This window comes from Bison bison, unplaced genomic scaffold, assembly GCF_000754665.1.
Source record: "Bison bison bison isolate TAMUID 2011002044 unplaced genomic scaffold, Bison_UMD1.0 scf7180017858048, whole genome shotgun sequence".
NCBI lineage: Eukaryota > Metazoa > Chordata > Mammalia > Artiodactyla > Bovidae > Bison > Bison bison.
Genome location: NW_011488621.1, coordinates 1,078,140 through 1,098,901, shown reverse-complemented (window position 1 = coordinate 1,098,901; position 20,762 = coordinate 1,078,140). Strand labels below are relative to the sequence as shown.

At 41.8% G+C, this 20,762-nt stretch overlaps 1 protein-coding gene across 8 annotated transcripts in view; it reads right to left on the bottom strand.

Moving 5' to 3' along the window:
* Window positions 1-8,267: 8,267 nt before the first annotated feature.
* Window positions 8,268-20,762, bottom strand: part of RUNX1T1 (runt-related transcription factor 1; translocated to, 1 (cyclin D-related)) — a 156,099-nt gene continuing 143,604 nt past the window's right edge. For all 8 annotated transcript variants that reach the window (XM_010861944.1, XM_010861961.1, XM_010861967.1 and 5 more), the window contains one exon: window positions 8,268-12,282. In XM_010861944.1, coding sequence (XP_010860246.1) covers window positions 12,007-12,282 — 276 coding nt within the window. In that variant the 3' untranslated portion in view covers window positions 8,268-12,006. The remainder of the gene's footprint in view (window positions 12,283-20,762) is intronic.

Sequence of the window (20,762 nt, the reverse complement as noted above, 5' to 3'; positions counted from 1 at the left end):
GCCCCATACCATCCCTCTGGGTCGTCCCAGTGCACTAGCCCCAAGCATCCAGTATCGTGCATTGAACCTGGACTGGCATCTCGTTTCATACATGATATTTTCTGCTATATAATGGTAACTATACAAATAAATAATATTATTTTAATAATACTATTAAAAGCAAAAATAAGCAAGGGACTATATTAAACTAAATATCTCTGTACAGCAAAGAAAGCTATCAACAAAATAAAAAGACAAACTACTGAATAGGAGAAAATATTTGCAAATCATATATCTGATAAGGGGTTAATAGTCTAATATCCAAAATATATAAAGAACTAATACAAATCAATAGCAAAAAATATGATTTAAAAAACAGGCAGAAGATCTGAAAACATCTTTTAAGACATATTGTTAACAAGCACATGAAAAGATGTTCAATATCATAAATCATCAGGGCAATGCAAGTCAAAACTGCAATGAGATATTACCTCACACTTGTTAGAATGTCTATTAACTAAAAGAGAACGGATAACAAATGTTGGGCAAGGTGTCTTGTGCCCTGCTGTGAGGATGTAAACTCGTGCAGTACCACCTGGTCTGTCCTGGATCTTCGAGTTCTGTGACCATTCAGGGACTGGCATCAGCTGAGGGCCCAGAGGTGTGGATGGACAGACTCCATTCTTTTCCATACAGTTCTTCCCTGTTGCCAGATGTCCACTTGGGGCTATGTGTCTATTCCTGTCCGGTGCTGTGCTAGTCACTTAAGTCGTGTCTGACTCAGTGTGATCCTATGGACTGCAGGCTTCCAGGCTCCTCTGTCCATGGGATTCTCCAGGCAAGAATACTGGAGTGGGTTGCTGTGCCCTCCTCCAGGGCATCTCCCTGACGTGGGGATCGAACATGCAGCTCCTGCAGCTCCTAAACTGCAGGCGGATTCTTTACCACTGAGCCAGCAGGGAAGCCCTAACTCCTGCCCTATGCTATTTTTAACCACTCTCTTAGCTTTCCAACTACTGTCATGACAGAAGCAGAACAGAGGTAAATGTGAAGAGTTCACGAATGAAAAGGAAGTGATCTTGTCTATGTTACAGGAGAGAATGAAGTAAGGGCAGGGAGCCAGCAGGGACTCTTTCCACTAGAAGCCCACTGAGAGCTCTCTTGACGAAAGAGGATGTGGGCAAAGGCACAGAGACAGGAAGATGTGGCATTCTATACCAAGGTCACAGGTTCAGAGTCATCTCCAGAACTGACTGAGCCCCACAGTAACTGCTGCCATGAGCCCCCTGATCCTTACTGGACAGCTCCCGGACCCCACATTAGGTAAAAATGCCCACCCCAGTATTACCCTATAGCTCCTCAGTTCAGTTCAGTTCAGTTGCTTAGTCATGTCTGACTCTTTGCCTCCCCATGGACTGTAGCAAGCCAGGCCTCCCTGTCCGTCACCAACTCCCAGACTTTACTCAAACTCATGTCCGTGAAATGCCATCCAACCATCTCATTCTCTGTTGTCCCCTTTTCCTCCCGCCTTCAATCTTTCCCAGCATCAGGGTCTTTTCAAATGAGTTAGTTCTTTGCATTAGGTGGCCAAAATATTGGAGTTTCAGCTTCCAGTTCTTCTAATGAAGTCAGGACTGATCTGCTTTAGGATGGACTGGTTGGATCTCCTTGAAGTCCAAGGGACTCTCAAGAGTCTTCTCCAACACCACAGTTCAAAAGCATCAATTCTTCAGCACTCAGCTTTCTTTATAGTCCAACTCTCACATCCATACATGACTACTGGAAAAACCATAGCTTTGACTAGACGGACCTTTGTTGGCAAAGTAATGTCTCTGCTTTTTAATAGCTCCTTAACCAATCGTGTAATGCCACCCTTCCAGCAGGAATTTTCTGTCTTGAGACTATAAAAGTTGGCTGTGCTGTGCTGTGCTTAGTCGTGTCTGACTCTGTGACCTCATGAACTGTAGCCCACCAGGCTCCTCTGTCCATGGGGATTCTCCAGGTAAGAATACTGGAGTGAGTTGCCATGCCCTTCTCCAGGGGATCTTCAAGACCCAGGGATCGAATCCAGGTCTCCCACATTGCAAGCGTATTCTTTACCATCTGAGCCACCAGGGAACCCCCAAATTGGCTACTAACATACTCAAAGCACTGACTCCCCCCAGTTGGTCAAGAGGTTGGCCCACTGTGCGTGTAGTGCTCCGATTACGTCTGCTCTTTGTTCTTAATAAACTCCCTACTTTCTGAAATGCTTCTGGAAATCCTTTTCCAACCTGAGTACAGACCACAGCAGAAGATAGCTAATTTAGTCACAAACAAATAAATCTGGCTGGTAAGGAGACTTGTCAAGGATAGCAGTGCAATCTAGAGGTAGAGAGGCGGGAGGCAGACTAGTGACGAAGGGCCTGGAATCCAGACCATGGTGTTCAGTCCTTATTCCGAAGACAACTGAACAGCCATTTGTCATTTAACTTTGTTAACAGTTGAACTGAGGAAAGACTGGTCATTTAAGTGTGCAGCTATGGATGATCAAGAGCTGACCTTTGTAAACCAAAAATATACAAGGGGAGGGACTGACAAGATGCAAGGGCTTGCTCATAATAAACGTGATAAATGAGAGGGAAAAATGTATTACAGAAGCTTATATGAATCAGAGCTTTATGAAAGTATTCATATACAGTTTGGGAAATATCAGAGTACAAAAAACTACGTGATCATTCCAGAGCTACACTTTTCAGATCCCTTGGGGCACATAAATCATAACATTAACCATAGGTTGATCATTGAACACTTTTTTACATTTTTTCCCCATGAGTTGCCTATTACTGACTTCTGGAACAATTGTTTCAAAGAACATGTTTTAAGAAATGCTGAGTAACTTGTAGATTAAGCTGCAACTGTTTTACGAGTAGTTTCTATTTCAGCCTTGGGTTATCAACCTCAGACCTTGTATAAACACATTTGAATTCAACTTAATATTTTTGTTTGAGAACCACAGATTACCAAGTTACTGAGATAAACTTAGCTGATACTGTTGTAAGACTATTTCATAAAAGTAGGTGGTAATCACAATGGACACAAGCACATACACACAGTATATGCATGTACACGTATGTATACGTGTGTGCTCACATACGTGTGTGTGTGTGTTTGTATTCTTTATATTCTATTTAATTCCACAAAAAATGATAGTTATTACTTTATGCCTACTTTTTAGGGAACATATTGAATGGTAGGACGGTAGGAAAAAGTTGCTGCTAGCGTTTTTCAAAGTCTTTGCTAACAGAGCAAAGAGAAAGTACTATTTGCCATCAAAAGAGGTGGTTTATACTTGCCTTAATTTTATGGTCTGTTATTTTGTTAGTAAAATACACAGTTTTAATAAGGGGAATTTTAAAAGACTGCCTTTTTTTTTTTTTTGTAGACTATCTATCCTTCATCACACCTCCAGAAGATGTGTTTTAAACGGCAGTATTATTGTTTAGTAGCTAAGTCATGTCCGACTCTTTGCGACCCCATGGACTCCAGACCACCAAGTTCCTCTGTTCATGGGATTTCCCAGGCAAGAATACTGGAGTGGGTTGCCATTTCCTACTCTAGAGGATTTTCTTGACCCAGGGATTGAATCCCTGTTTCCTAAACTAGCAGGCAGATTCGTTACCACCAAGACACCAGGGAAGCCAAAATAGCAGTATATACCATCGGAGACAAGTTTAATTAGGAATACACAAATCTTTCTCTTTGGCAGAGAAAACGGTGACCTCACTTGCGAGGAAGCCAAGAATCAATAATGTATTTATTTATTTTCTGCACACAGGAAAGTCAAGCCATCATCAGTTTCCTGAGAAAGGCTATTATTATAAAACTTTGCCTCTCTCTGAAAAACAAAAAACCCAACACCGCCTTGTTTCAGCAAAATTCAGGGCTGCGTTCCTTCACGGACACGCCATGTTGCTTTTTTGGTTTCTATGCTTGTATTCATGGAGTCACCTCTGCCAAGAATGTTGTCTCCTTCTGTCTTGGTTCATTCAGGCTGCTGCAACAAACACCACAGATCAGGTAGTTTTTGAACAGAAATGTATTGTTCATGGCTCTGGAACCTGGAAGTCTGAGATGAGGATACCAGCAAGGTGGGGAGATGTTCCTCTTCTGGGGCACAGACTTCTCATTGCGTCCTCACCTGGTGGATCTCTGTGGGGTCTCTTTTATAAAAGCACTAATTCCATTCATAAGAGTTTTACCCTCACGATCAAATCACCTCCCACCCACTCCCTCCAACCTCATAATACTGTCTTCTTGGAGATTAGGGTTCAACAGACGAATGTAGAGGGGAGACACATTCCGATCAGAGTGCCATCACACCCTCTTTCTCTGGCGTCTCTCTGTCCTCACTCTTTTGTAGCTCATCTTGAGAACATTTCCTGAAGCAAATGAAAGTTCCCCCAGAATGAGTAATGAACTGAGTTGGAGACTGTTGCTCCCTCTGCTCCTTGCTCTAAGATGACCAGCTGCCTGCCCAACCATTTGGTCAGACAGGCTTAGTTCTCCAATAAACAGGGCTTCATTATCACTGGGCTTCCCTTGTGGCTCAGCTGGTAAAGAGTCCGCCTGTAATGTGGGAGACCTAGGTTCAATCCCCGTGTTGGGAAGATCCCCTGGAGAAGGGGTAGTCTACCCACTCCAGTATTCTTGGGCTTCCCTGGTGGCTCAGCTGGTAAAGAATCCACCTGCAATGTGGAAGACCTGGGTTCTATCCCTGGCCTGGGAAAATCTCCTGGAGAAGGGAAAGGCTACCCACTCCGGTATTCTGGCCTGGAGAATTCCATGGACTGTATAGTCCATGGGGTCGCAGAGTCAGACAGGACTGAGTGACTTTCACTTTCACTTCACATTCTCACTCTGAGTGGTCCCTACATGTGGCTGCATGTCTGGCTGTAAGAGTCTATAAGCCAGCAGCGGGGCCCATGGAACAAAATGTCACCTGTGGCCCATGGGGCCTTGTAAACCTGCTTCCTGCTTAGCTTGACCGCAGCCATACCAGTCTCTTAGACTCGCCACTACTGACGGTTCCTTGATCTCTACGCTTAGAAGCCTTCACTCACATCCTTCTGCCTGGCCTGCTCGCCCCTGAGATCTTCCTGTGGCTCATCTACACCCATGTTTCATCTTAAATATCACTTCTTTCCTTGGCCATCTGAATTAATGGCGTTGCCATCCTCAGGCCCACTGCTGTTTCTTCCCCTATACTGCCTTGTATTCCTTTTTATCATGTATCCATGTTGTAGGGATCTGCCAGGAATCACGCAGCCAGCGTGTGCTCAGTCATGTCCGATTCTTTGTGACCCCACGGACTGTAGCCTGCCCGGCTCCTCCGTCCACAGGATTTCCCAGGCAAGAATACGGGAGTGGGTTGCCATCTCCTTCTCCAGGGGATCTTCCTGACCCAGGGATCCAACCCACATCTCTTGAGCCTCCTGCATTGGCAGGCAGGTTCTTTACCACTAGCTGCACTTGGGAAAATGCAGGCATCGGGTAAACAGTAATAACGATAATTGCAGAGGGAAGTGAAAAGCAAGGCACTGGAGAAGGCAATGGCACCCACTCCAGTACTCTTGCCTGGAAAGTCCCATGGGTGGAGGAGCCTGGTAGGCTGCAGTCCATGGGGTCGCTAGGAGTCGGACACGACTGAGCTACTTCACTTTCACTTTTCACTTTCATGATTGGAGAAGGAAATGGCAACCCACTCCAGTGTTCTTGCCTGGAGACTCCCAGAGACAGGGGAGCCTGGTGGGCTGCTGTCTCTGGGGTCGCACAGAGTCGGACACGACTGAAGTGACTTAGCAGCAGCAGCAGCAGCCTCTTCATCACCATGTGAGCAAGTTGCCTATGAGTTTATCTCTTCCTCTTCAAACTATTCCTCAAGCCGATTAAATCATTCCTCTTGCTTTCCATTCCCCCAGCCAATTTGTTCATTTCTGGGAAAACTGGTACATTATTCTAGCTGCAAACTCAATTGTATTTATTGAGTGCTAACTGGGTGCTGGAGCTTCCCTAGTGGCTCAGAGGTTAAAGCATCTGCCTGCAATGCGGGAGACCTGGGTTCGATCCCTGGGTCGGGAAGATCCTCTGGAGAAGGAAATGGCGACCCATTCCAGTATTCTTGCCTGGAAAATCTCGTGGATGGAGGAGCTTGGTTGGCTACAGTCCAAGGGGTCGAAAAGAGTCAGACACGACTGAGCAACTTCACTTTCACTTTCAACTGGGTGCTGGGCTCCACCAAAAATGGCTCCAGCTGCCACTGACTTATGTGGGGACCTACATGGTATCCAGGCAGCCATGCCCTCCTCACTGTCTCAAATTCTGTTTACTTTATCCGTTTCTTGACAATGGAATACAGAACTCCAATACAAAGAACATTGAGACCTAAGAGCATATAATCCTTCTCTTATCCATTGTAAGTTTTCTCCACATTCAAATATTATTTTTATTATAGTAAAATAGATGACTGTACTGACCTTGAGTTCTCATAGACTCCCCATGTATATTCTTGAAGAGTTTTCAAAAATGTTATCTGAATCTGAAAATTCCAAAAGCAAATGACCACAGTACCTTGGTCCTACATCCGTGGTTTTATGGATGGAAAGGTGGGGAGATGGGAAGAAACAGTTTCTGTATTCACCCGACTCAGTTTCCCTAGTATGACTGAGAACATACTGACGAGGGACAGCTTTGAGCAAACACAACTTTATTTATTCACTTTGGATTAAGGGTATAGACACCCATACAGAACAAACCCCTTTGCTTATTCCTTCCCATTCCATTCCAGAAAAATGGCTGTAATGTTCTTTCACGGCAGACATATTTTTATATTATCAAATACATCATTAACACTTATAAAAAAAATGATGTCTAATACCTAGAAGTCTTGAGATTTTGCTGTCTTTCAAATAAATTACAAAGCATTCGCCGTTTGTCCAACATATCCACTTGCATGAAAATGTCCCAGACGTGTTTTCAAGATTTGTTTATAAGGGAACTACTTCCATGAGTCTCTTCTGTCCTTACCTACTGGTTGCTATCCTGCTGTTTTTAAGAGAGAAAAAAAATATTAACACATTATAGGGTAGGCACCTTAGGTCAGGGTGCTTTGTCTTTTGCAAAAATAAATCATTAACTGCTATGTTAAGTATCTGACCCTACCTATCACAATTGTAGGGGAGGTGTCCATTACTGATTAAAACATTTTTTTTTTTTTTTTTGCATTATCTTGTGTGTTTCTGGAGAAAGAAATGTGAACAAAGGCACACATTCCAGGAAGACAAGTTAGAGAAGCCAGGTCTTGGGACGAGGACCCAGCTGACACAGGGAGGAAGCTGGACGGCCAGTCTCAAGCCGCCCTTTCCTGAACCAGTACTCACTCTTTCCAGACACAGGCTCTTCATGGGCTCTGTCCTCTTGTTCTTTGCAACTATTCTTCAGCCCACAAAGTTGAGAACCCTTTGAGAAAGTTGAGGGAAGAGAAAGTCCTGCTACAACACAGTACATACATTATTTCAAAAAACAAACCAAAATCCTGTGATTTGAAAATTATATATAAACCTTTACAGGATTCATGGGCTGCAGGGAGCAGGGTAGGGGCTTCAAACCTTGAGTTTGTAACTAGAGCATGAAAAAAAAACACACGTTAGTAGAGGGAACACTTCAGACCTCCCAACAAAGGCAGAGACTTGCCACAGAGGATGTTTAACAATATACAAAAGGACGAGGAGAGACGATGGCAGATTTCAGAGGGTAATGAACAAGGTAGGTGGAAGCAAACTCTGCATCAGTGGATCTGCCACTCACGTTGCCAGGAGGAGCTAGCACTTATGAGTCGGAACTTCACGTTGGGATGCACCTTTCTGGCCCAGTTGAACCAGGAGCAGGCAACTCATTTCTAATTTTGTCAAAAGGCAGCCAAAAGGCCTTGAGGTACCTACGCAGCAGCTCAACTAAGGCACCCAAACGCTCCTTTCCTCTGCAAGGTTGCAGTTCTCTTCCCATTCTTCCAACTCCTCCTGCCTGGGTACCATCCCCCTGAACCACCTTGACGCTGGCACTATTCTGACATCATGGCCTATTCATCAACCATGGATGAGCCAATTCCTGTTACAGAGGTGCGCTCTGTGGGCTGAATAAACCCTACCAATGTGCTTTAGTACCAGGGAGGATGAAGACGGACACTCAGACCAGAGCCACTGTGTGGACAGCCAGTGGCACACACTGACGATAAGGGAGGCGAGAGAAGATGTTTTTTTAAACTTTTTTTTATTACACAGTAAAGAATACAACAATACCTGAATCATACTTTAAAGATTCACAGGTTGACAGACCATACATTACAGTCCAACTAAGGAAAAAAAAAGGATAAACAAGAAACCACAGTTCAGACATAGTAGACTTCAAAGCTCAAGAGTATGCTGACAAAAGCATGATGCCTAGACCCCGCCCCCCAGTGTTAGTCTACCATTAACTTGTGGTACATGTCTGAATTAAGTATTGCACAACAACTTTAATTTTTCACAATAATGTCGCAGAACCCAAAATAATATTAAAAAAAATTACTTCAAATCTGCATTTCGACAGTCTCCAATTTTTTTTCTGTCCCTTGAGGAATTCGGACAACATGGAGTCGCTTTCTTTCCCTAAGTATTCCAGACGTAGGCATGCTTTGCATAAGAAAACCAGCCTTGAAATTTTTTTTAAATCCCCAAGACATGCACCTACACATTAAAAAAAAAAAAGTTAAGAAAAACAAAAAAAAAATAAGACAGGTGGCCCTGTCACACACAGTCTCATGACAGAGAAAAAAGAGAAAGAGAAAAGAGTCAGAGACAGAGATAAGAGATCGAGGACGCCCTATTCCTATCAGCGACCACCATTCATTTCTATCCAATGAAGATAACTTTTTTTTTTTAAATGTGTTATACCTACAAATTATACTCTCACATAGCCTGTATATAAGTGACAAGCAAAAAAGGAAAGTAACAAAAGTTTTCTTTTCTTTCTCTTCTTTAGGTTTATGAGGTCTGCATTGTTACCAAGAAGTGATATGGTTTGCAGCTGTACGAGCTTAACTTTTGGTATCCTGGTTCTTTTGTGCCCATTTGGTTTGACTAGACCAGTTTTTGTTAGCTACTGGTGCAATATACATGCTGTCAGAGGTAGAGTGAAACTTTTTGCCACTGAGGAGAATGTAGCAAAACAGGAGGAGAGGAAGAGGAGGAGGAAGCGGGGAAGGAGGAAGAGGAATTCGAGATAGAGCTCAGAGTTAGGGATTTTTTTTGTATTTGTTTTCACTCAGGGTGCCCTGAATTAAAAGTAATGAGACGTACTGTACTAATCCTTATTTTACACACTAGTGTTAAGAATAACAGTGCTGTTTCACATACATCACAGCTTCTAGAAATAAAGACGTGTGGGTATGACATACCTCATTTTTGGGATTATTTAACCCTTCGTAGCCTAGAACATATAATAGCTCTGTAAGAAAGGACTGTCCAGTGTCATTAGCAGACTAGAAAGCAGAGTGAGGTCAAAGGATTCTGGGAGCACCATGATAAAATATAACCCATTCAGAGCCTGGTTATGTGCTTTCATGTCACTTTAAGCAGGTGTGCTGGCAGATGGACTTTCAACATGTGGATAGATGGATTCACTTGCTCATCAGAAGTTTCTAAACTAAAAAGCCAAAAAAAAAAAACAAAAACAAAACCACCACCTGAACAAAATTAAAGCCAACTTGTACATGAAAATACAGGGGGAAATGCAAATAATGTTAGGCTAAAGAGATTTAGGATTACCTCTATGCAGATATTTAAAAGCCATGTAAAACTGTATCCAAAGGCTTTATTTAAAAACAAAACCAAACCCAAGTTAACGGACCACTTTAGATTTTTAAATAAATGCCTGGTGTGTATATGTACATGGAGTAGTGTCTTCCCAGCCTTGAAAACTTTGGTTGTCTACACAGCCTGCAGCACTGCTGACTTTCCATAAAGCACACAACCACATTCTGGGCTACCATTTTCAAAACTAACAAGTAGTTCTGGTCTGGACCCTGGACGACGAAGGGTTAATGGATTCACACTATACCTTGCTGAACATGTTTAACCTGCTGATCATTTTGGAAAGTAGTACTGGTGCTTTTCAAAATTCCAATTTTGGTCCATCAGATCAGTCTTTGGCTGACTTCCCTTTTTGTAAGAATACTGTGTAACCTGGCATTCAGCAGTGTTAAAGCTGTCAGTCTACACCTCAGCATTTGGAGCTCTAATGATTTATCTTTTTTTTTTTTTTTTTTTGTAAAATTAGAAATACTTAAACAACCTTACAGCGATACACATGCACTGTCTTTTTTTAAAAGTAGGATATCTTGTTATTTTTTTCAAAAGTCCCTAATAATGATTTTTCATCAAAAAAAAAAAAGAAAAGAAAAAAAATCCACTACTACTCTATGCTACAGCTAAACTTGGTAGAATGGATCTAGCATATTTAAAAAGTTTGCTCAAAAAAAAAAAAAAAAAGCATGCCTAGGGAGTCATTGTGACAGTGCAAAATACATTTATGTACATCCCTCTTACAAAAACACCAATATGTTAGCATTCCGTGAAGCATGCTGGTTTTCAGGGAAAAAAAAAATCCTATAAGAGAGTGAAATAGCAGCTCCGAAAGATAGCCTTTTTTTCTTTTCTTTTCTTGAGGACAACCAAAAAAGTCTTTTTTTTTTCTTTTTTCTTTTTTTTTAACTACTAGAGAAATACCACTAATACATACAGATATAAAAGCAGCATAGAAAGATACAGGTTTCTCACCAACTAGGAATAAAGAGACTAAATGTGGGCACGTGGTTAAACTACAACGCGTCTTCACAGTCGTCCAGCACGTTTACAAGAAAAACACCATTGGGAAACCTCACAGGACAGAAGTGTTTTAACACCAAGAGAACTACTAGTTTTTAATTAAAAATCCAAACAGGGTGGGGTTGAAAAAATTTAGAAAGGGGCTGGAGCTGGAGCCACCATTTTTTTAAAAATTATTTTTCAATATAAAATGAATGAGCTGGAATAGACCCAATGTCTTGCTCTGTGGAACCTTGCAAAAGTGAAGAAACGTTGAGGGTTGTTTAGAGCAGCTGGCTGGTGTCAGAGCTGCCAGGGTGCTAATAACTGCAGGCTGAGTCTCTTACTTCTGTGTGTGTGTGTATATATAATTTTATATATATATATATAAAGGAGCCTTTTGTGTTATGGCATTTTTTTCTTGCTGTTGTGTTCACATATCCCACTGCAAAATCATCTTTCATTTTTCCTTCTGTTGACCTGGATATTATTATTTCTTTTCAGAAACAGGAAAAAAAAAACCCGAACATCTGTGTCTCCTTCCAATTTGCTACACATCTGCGCGTTATGTAGCGGGTCTTCAAAGTTCAGTTAGCAACCCACGGACGCCATTCATCTTCTCGTTAAAATGTCTACTGCTGTAGCCAATGCTCATGCCCTTGAGGGTTTTCCTCTTTTTTTTTTTCCATTATTGGATATAAAGAACATTGTGACTTTTAATATTAGCATTTTTGCTTTCAACAGCAATTAGCAATCTCTTGGTTTGCTGTTTGGTAAAGCATCGGTTAATGAGGTCATCTAGTTTAAAATCCCAGCTACTGGAAAATAACAGGGAGGAGGTCAAATCTATCATTTCATGTTATATTCTCTGCTCTCTTTTCAGTTCTCTAAGGAAAAGAAATCTTTGTTATCCACAATAAGTCATTATGACCCGTTACTGGCCTTCTGTTTTACGATCGCCTCAAGATACAGTTAAGTTCTCTCTTGCTGAAAGTACTGAAACAGGATAGTTCGTCTATAAACAAACAAAACAAAACAAAACAAAAAAAGGAAAAAAAAAAAAAAAAACAACTTTGAGCATCTGAGGATGAGGAATTGGTTTCGTGTTGGTTGTGTTGTCTTTCCTCCGACAGTTCTGAGTGCACGTCTAGCGAGGTGTCGTCTCTATGGTGGAAGGGGTCCCTGGGGTGGTCGACCTGGGGGTGGCCGCTGGTGGTGTGTCCATGGGGCTCCCGGCCCCGCTGTTGGGCGTGACGGAGGAGCTGACGGCAGGCGTGTCCCCCTGCTGCTGGGCCTGCAGGGTCTGTCCACAGATGTGGTGGTGCTTCTCCCAGTCTTTGTGCTGGCAAAAGGAGCCACAGTATCGGGCCGTGTTACAGCCGCTGCAGGTCTCACTGGCTTTACGGCCGCAGTTCCAGCAACTCTACGGGAGGAGGCAGAAGAGGGTGACATCTCCAATTAGTACCTGGACCAGGCCAAACTCTGAGAAAGAAACTAGGCAGCACTGCCCCCACCCCTTACTTTTAAGAATGGTGAGAATGGAAAATCCACGTGTGTATTTGTACATACTGAACACAACGGAGATGTAGGCTTTGGTGTGGTGACTGCCCAGACTTCAAAAACTCTTAAGACATCTACACAAACTGGTTGAAACTCTTTCCATTTTCACTGTAACATTCCTTCTTTTTAGGTTTAGTATCCTCACATCTAAATTTTCTGTTCACCCATACTAACAATTACTACAAATGAATTTTTTCCTCTCCTAATGAGAATACCATCATGGAAAGATACAGACACCAGTCCTGGAAGAAGCTTCTTCTTTCTAGACACTAACAGGAACCACAAAGGAACTATGAGAATGCTCTGGGGACGACAGAAGATGAGATGGTTGGATGGCATCACCAACTCGATGGACATGAGTTTGAGCAAGCTCTGGGAGTTGGTGATGGACAGGGAGGTCTGGCGTGCTGCAGTCCATGGGGTCGCGAAGAGTCGGACACGACTGAACAACTGAACTGAACTGAACTATTCGATTCAAAGGAATATAATGGACTAGACAGAGGATTCTATTCCCTGCTCCAGCACAGACCAGAAAGAGTGGGGCATGCATTCAGTTCTCCCACTGCAATTAGTTATTCACTGTACCTGAAAACCAAGTGGTAGGAAAGTCTCAAAACAATCCCCTTTAACTTCAGCTCCCTCAAGACTGGATCCTTGGTTTGTTTTTTCCCTAATATATTCTAAGCACCCAGTACCTGATATATATATACATATATATATATATAGTAGGTGCTCAATAAGTATTTGTGAAATCAATGAATCAGATCACCTAATTTGGCTTTGAAAAACCAGAAATACTAAAACTGGGTAAACAACAATTCAATTTTCATATACTGCTTTCCAGCTGATGGAGTTCTTTTGACGCTCATTTGTACCTCAGCAGCTCTGAGCAGTCAGAAAAGCAGAGGAAATTAAAAACTCTAGTGAGTTCTAGCACCCTAGCAAGCCTACTGCCCGTCTCCATGGGTGCTTTCCAAGAAGTGAGAAAAGCAGAAATGAGGCTGCCTCTGAGATACACACACCATGAAGCTGGGCACAGGTGCACTAGAGACGGAAAAGCCCCTGCCTGGGAAGACCCTGGGAAATGAGGGAGCTTCGGGGAGCACACTGACGATGACAGCACCCTAAGGGCCCTTCTAGGAGGAGGGGGAAACTCAGGAAGCCTCCTTGAAATGTTTGTGCCTCCTTTGGCAAGACCATCCATTGTGCAATGTTGTATCAAGCGATCTTAGCTCTGTACCATTCATTGTTTTATTCTTTATCTTCCTTGGTTTTATTTTCCTGCCAAACAAACCTCTGACTATAATCTGGTAACCCCAACCAGCTGAAAGTATGTGGCTGTTATCACAATTAAAATATAGTTTTTTAAAGCCCTGACCTATGTGGATATGGAAAAAATCTCCCCACTGTGTTTCCTGCGATTATTTTTGCTTTCAGCATGCTGGTGGTTTGGGCCACGGTGGGCTCATAAGCCTATTAAAATTGCCCCAGTAGAATGTCAGCTCATCACCCTGGACTGTGTGCTTTTACCACTGTGCAAAATATGCTAAGGAAATTTTAGCATTCATCCTAATTTGGCTAACAAATAAAGGGCTCTTAGAGTCTTTCGAGTCCTTGAAGCCTATAAACTCAAGAACGATAGCATAAAACTTTTAGAAAGAGCTCAGTCCTGTGTTCAGCTCAGTCCTGTGTTCATATTTCTTTACCACTCAGAAATGACAGCCCAATGAAGAGGAAAAAATAAAAACTTTAAGATCTCAAAGTCGGGCCAGTAGCAGGTGTTTCAAGTGAACATAGCTAAGGAAATCTAGAAGTTTGATTTCTATGCTAATGTTATAAATAAAAATGGAATTACAATTAATAGTCAGTACCAGAACAAAGTAATTTTTTTCTACTGCAGTTTAATTTTCCCGGGAAAATATCTCAAAAAAATATGTACCTCTGATCAGAGGCTTCATGACCATAACCAGAAGCCCTTCTTTCTCAAAATTAACTCAATCTTATTGCATGGACAATGGTGCCACAAAGACCTGAACAAACATGGGCCTGTCCATCCTCCAGAGCAGCGAGGTATGACACTCAGCACTCAGGGTGGTTTACTTCCTTGAGCTGTAGGCATTTCGAATAATGCCAGCTGGATCCTGGAACAAACTCAGAAATAAGTGAAATTCCTAAATTACATCAGAAAATCCCAACTAGAGAACACAGACTTAGATCCAAAACAATATTTTAAGGAAATTAAACATCTAATCTGAGTCAAGTGGCTTCTTTAGGAAATACCCTGGTGTAAGTCCTATCCGTTTCCTGGCAGAGTCACATCTTGGCAGACACAAAGCAGTAACTGCCCAGTTCTCAATGGCTCCTTCAGATTGAAATCAGATGTAGGTAACTGTCTCGATTTAAGTTGATTGAACACACAGACTAAACCAGGTAATTACAAATGCATGTGTGGGGGAATGGAAAAAGGAGACAGAACGGGGACTTCTTTATTTTTTAAAGTGTTTTGAAAGATGGGAACAATTTTAAGAATAAAAAAGTGGAATAATGCCAAATATGGAAACAGATGTTTTGGATTATAAAGCTGCTGGGAAACGAGACTTTTTTGCTGAGCATCTCTGGATTCTAATCCAGGATTCAAGGGCTTTAGTTTTACCTCCAGTCCCATTCTGAAGTTGTTCAGTCCCATTCATTTAGCACCCACTACTGAGACAAAAACAACCTACGATGTTAGAAAGGTGCAACACAGAGTAATTCAAATAAGCTGGTGGGAAAAAAAACACCTGCCTATTTTTTATTGCTCTTGACAATGCGTTGCAATGAAGGTGTGGGAAACTTTATCTCAAGTGTTCAACAAATGGGAAACTCCAAAGTGCAGATTCCTTTTTAAAAGTTCATTAGAGGGACAGGGACTTCCCTGGCGGTCCACTGGCTAAGACTATGTGCTCCCAATGCAGGGGGCCAGGTTCAATCCCTGGTCAGGGAACTGGATCCCACATGAAATAGAGTTCCCTGCCGCCTGCTGAGAACAAAGAGTTTTTGCATGCCACAGTGAAAACTGAAAATCCGTGTGCTGCAACTAAGACTCAGCACAGTCAAATAAATAAAAAATATTTTTTAAAAAAGTTATTAGAAAACAGGCAAAGCAATTTCCACTAATTCCTTCTGGGTGGCTCTACCAAATTCCCTGTTAGCTAATCCATACCTGTCGGAGAAGGCAATGGCACCCCACTCCAGTAGTTGTTGCCTGGAAAATCCCATGGACGGAGGAGCCTGGTAGGCTGCAGACCATGGGGTCGCAAAGAGTCGGACACGACTGATCGACTTAGCAGCAGCAGCAGCAGCAACAACAGCAGCAATCCATACCTCTAAGATCGATGCCTGACCAGGGGCACTTGGTCTCTCAACCATCACTTCTGGGAACCATGGATCTTATCAGTACTTGTGAGTGCAGAATCTTATGAGTACGCTAATTTGAATCATTTTTAGTTTCTAAGCTTTCCGTCATTCACAAAGGTGGAAAAGTGCAAATTACGTATGATAGCCAGGGGTATATCCATAAAGGCAGGGTGTTAAGGTGGTCAATGGCTTCATCTAACTTTACGTTTTTCAATTTGTGCTTTTCATATTCAAGCTAGTACTTCCTAATAGTTGCTTATTTTCTTCATTGATTTTTCAGATAAATGAGCTTTGCTTTCAGTCTTTTAAGCAATGATTCTGGTGACAATTACCACAATAGTATTGATGTCTCAAGAATACCATTTCATAGCAAATTTTGTTCCCAAAGTCCATGGCACTTTATAGTCTTCCTTTATTTGTGATAATATTATTCTTTTTTCAGCATAAGGAATATTTTTCCTCCCTATCATGAGAATCAGCCGCTTTCCAAAGCTAGGCTAGGACTCAGATGAAGAATAGGAGGCAGAACACAGCCCTCCCTTTATAAACATCCCAACACTACATACGGATGTGGAAATGACGAACTGAAGCTTTTGGTGCCAGAGCTGCATGTCAAAGACGACTGACACTCGTCTCATATCAACAATTCTTTTTGTCCCTATGAACAAAATTATTTCCTTCATCTGGTTGTTTTAGATACAGAGAGAATGGTCTTTCTGTCGTACTAGCAATAGCTTTTGGTTCTTACCATTGGAAATTCCTTTTACAAGAAACAAAACATTTTCTCCTAAGAAGTTTCTGCAGCTCTTATCCATCTATAATTCTCAAAACAAAACCAAAAACCCCCCAAAAAACCTTGCACACAAGTGATGCCCAAAGAATAAAGCAGAATGATTATAACTGAAATTCCCAAAATCTAAGTAACTTTTTACAGCAAATAACTTCCATATCTCTGAAACTGCACAGGCAAGGTTTGATTCATCATGCCTTTGGACTGCAAACCACTCTTTCTAAAATGACACACTTTGTCCACTGCAGATCTTTCTCATAACCTGTTTTGGCAGGAATAATGTTAGAAGGACACTGCAACCGTAAACGTTGACAGACATTGGACAAGGAAGTTGCAACCAAAGAAAAAGTATTATCACGGTATGTAATGGAAATGGCTTCCAATTTTGAGTGGCTTCAGAGTAGCTCCTTCTTGGTTTTTCACTTCCAGCTATGTCACTTAGTGGCTTTAGAACCACAGGCAAAGTACTTAACCTCCTAGAGTAGCAATACCTATAAAGTAGGAAGGATAACTACAGGATTATTCAGGACTATATCAGTGCTAACTAAGGGGTCCAGATGCTCAGTGGATCCTGAATAAATGGCAGGAACTGATACCACCTCCTCCTTTTAGCACTACATACATCTTTGCACGGCACAACCTTTACAGTCAGAAAGCTCATGGTCCTGTGCCTCCCCTTGAGGGACACTGACAGCTACAGAGACAGAACATGTCCCCACTTCCACTAAAATGCCATTAGTGGCCACTTACTTCTTCTCCTTCCTCACTTCCCTCAGATCTTCTGAAGATTTACTACTGACCATTTTCCCATTCCTCCTTTTTAAAGATAATATCCATCACTGGGACTTTCTTGCAGTCCAGTGACTAAGACTCCATGCTCCCAAAGCAAGAAGCCTGGGTTCCATCCTTGGTTGGGGAACCAAGATTCCACACGCCACGTGGCAGACAAAAAAAAATGTGGCACGTCTCTCTAACTTTGGCTTTGAGATAACAAAAATTCTGTTTCTTATACTATAACCTCTCTGCCTTCTAATTTTTTATGTCCCCCTAAATATTTGGCAAGGAGGGAAGTCGGCATAAAGAAAAGAAATATACTTTCCTCCCTATGCGTTCCCTTTCAGTCATGGTTTTAACTATTAGCTGTAAGAAAATGACTCTTAAATCATCTTCCAGCCTTCATTTCCTTCGTGAGCTTCTCTTCCTATCACATGCCTGTTCTGTAGCACTACCAGGATGCTCCCCTGTTATCTGAGTCAGTAATCCCTAAACTCGACTCCCTGGCGTGGTCCTTTTCAGTCACTGGCAACAATCAGGCCCAAGACCTTGTCATCTCATTGGAAACTCCCCAACAACCTCTCAGAGCCAAACCCGACAGACCTTGCTTCTCCCCTGATCTCCCTTCCTTTCCAATCTCACAATTATTATTGAAATTCCTTCCCTGCCCTTCCTGTTACTGCTAAGTCGCTTCAGGCTTGTCCGACTCTGTGCGACCCCATAGACGGCAGCCCACCAGGCTCCACCGTCCCTGGGATTCTCCAGGCAAGAACTCTGGAGTGGGTTGCCATTTCCTTCTCCAATTCTTCCTATTCCTGTTACAATAGCTTCTTAATGGATTTTTTTGGTCTCCCTCTTATGTATTCACACTGCTCATTTGTAAGGTGAATTTTATAAAAAATATTTCTACTTATCTTACTTGTACCTCTTATCCACTTTCCTAGATAAGTCACAGAAACATTATCCCAGTTTTATAGATGAGAAAACCAAAGTTCCAAGAGATGAATCACTCCAGGTCATTCCGGGCCCAATGGACCAGCCATTACACCATGAACATCTATGGATTCAGATAGCCGGCCTTTTAGTAAATGAAACAGATAAGCAAAAATCTTGAGTTAACATAGAATCAGCTCCTACAATGAAAGCTCCAGATTCTTCTGGGGATCAACAAGGCTGATCAGAATGTGAGGGCTTTTCCAGGAGGCATGTTGGGAGACTTTGTGGTGGCTACATGCTACAGAGTCCACTGGGGCCATTCCCAGAGGCTGGGCCGCACTGCACAGGCTCCACTGGGGAGGGCTCCGTGAATTCTAGAGGGAGTAATAAAGATGAACCTCTCAGATTGACCTGTTTACAATATTAGGGCTCAGAAAGTTCTGGAAACAGAGTCTGAAGGTTCAATCAGTGTTTCTACTTAAGTGCCTCAAAACCACCCAATATAAGCATGTGTATTTCTGCACCTACCTAGGAATATGAATAAAGACTGCTTCAGTCTGTGGTGAAATAACACTTTAATAGCTTCAACACAAAACTAACTATTGGAACAGCACAATTATTGACTCTCTCTTTGAGGCTCAATTCCAATCATGTCCTTTGAATCCCTGAATTAGAAAAAGTTATGGGTCTCAAAGAAAAACTGCAGCATGTTCCTTTTGAAATAGTTCTAATCTAACAATATTCACTGGAAAAAAAAAGACTATATATGTTTACAGATAGGAACTAGAAGTGAATATAGAAAAAAATAAAACATTTGAAGATGGCCAGATTCAATGAATTTCCTTTCTTTTGATTTTATGCTAATTCTGGCTTTACATTCTTGATGAAACATGTAATACACCTAAAGAGATAAAGTACAGAAAACGTCATTTGCTTGTGTCTGCCTAAGCAGTCCAGTAACTTTCCTATGGTTGGTGATAACTATTACTAGTCTATAAACCCAAGTGAAATTAGAGAACGGATGAGGCAGTATGGGGGTGGCGTGGACAGTGTGTGGAGGGTAGCTACAGAATAGCTGCTGACTTATCCTTAAGTATCAGATGAAACGAAACTTCTTTCCAGAAGCCTTTGCACTAAAGTCCATGAAGACTCATAATTTAGTGATCTGACTCTTGTAATGAATTATAGTGAACACAAAGGTAGGGACCTGTGTACCTTCAGTGCCTGGTGCTATCCCTGTCATATAATAAAAGCTCAATGATTTGTTACTGAAAGAATAAACACATAAATGAATATAATTTAGAGCAATATGTATCAAATAACAAGTCACAAACACGAGTTTTTAAACAAATATCAATTCATTTCTGGGTACAGATTGAAAAATCAATGGATCCTACATTTAATGGGAATATATACAAATTTCAAACAATTGCTATGATGGCTAGACCAATTATTAATTTCAACAAATAAAGAACAATCCAGAAAGTTTCTGGAGCACTGTGCTATATGGATCTTTGTTGCTGTTGTTCAGTCTCTAAGTTGTGTCCAATTCTTTGTGACACCATGGACTGTGGGACACCAAGTTCCTCTGTCCTCCACCATCTCACAGGGCTTGCTCAAATTCATGTCCATTGAGTCCGTGATACTATCCAACCATCTCATTGTCTGCTGTCATCCTCTGCTCTTGACTTCAATCTCTCCCAGCATCAGGGTATTTTCCAATGAGTCGACTCCTCACATCAGGTGGCCAAAGTACTGTAGTTAAGCTTCAGGAATAGTCTTTCTAATAAATATTTAGGGTTGATTTCCTATAAGATTGACTGCTTTGATCTCCCTGCAGTCCAAGGAACTTTCAAGAGTTTTTCCCAGCACTACAATTCAAAAGCATCAATTTTTTGGTGCTCGATTCTTTATGCTCCAACTCTCACATCCGTACATGACAACTGGAAAAACTCTGTCTTTGACTACATGAACCTGCTTTTTAATATGCTACCTAGGTTGGTAATAGCTTTCCAAGCAGCAAGTGTCTTAATTTCATGGATGCAGTCGCCATCTGAAGTGATTTTGGAGCCCATGAAAATAAAATCTGTTACTGCTTCCACTTTCCCCGCTTCTATTTGCCAAGAAGTGGTGGGACTACATGCCATGACCTTCATTTTTTAAATCGCGAGTTTCAAGCCAGCTTTTTCACTCTCTCACCTTCATCAAGAGGCTCTTTAGTTCCTCTTCACTTTCTGTCATTACAGTTGTATCATCTGCATATCTGAGGTTGTTGATATTTCTCCTGGCCATCTTGATTCCAGTTCGTGCTTCATCCAGCCAAGCATTTCACATGATGTATTCTGCATATAAGTTAAATGAGTAGAGGGACAATGTACAGCCTTAACGTACTCCTTTCCCAACTGTGAACCAGTCAGTTGTTCTATGTAAGGTTCTAACTGTTGCTT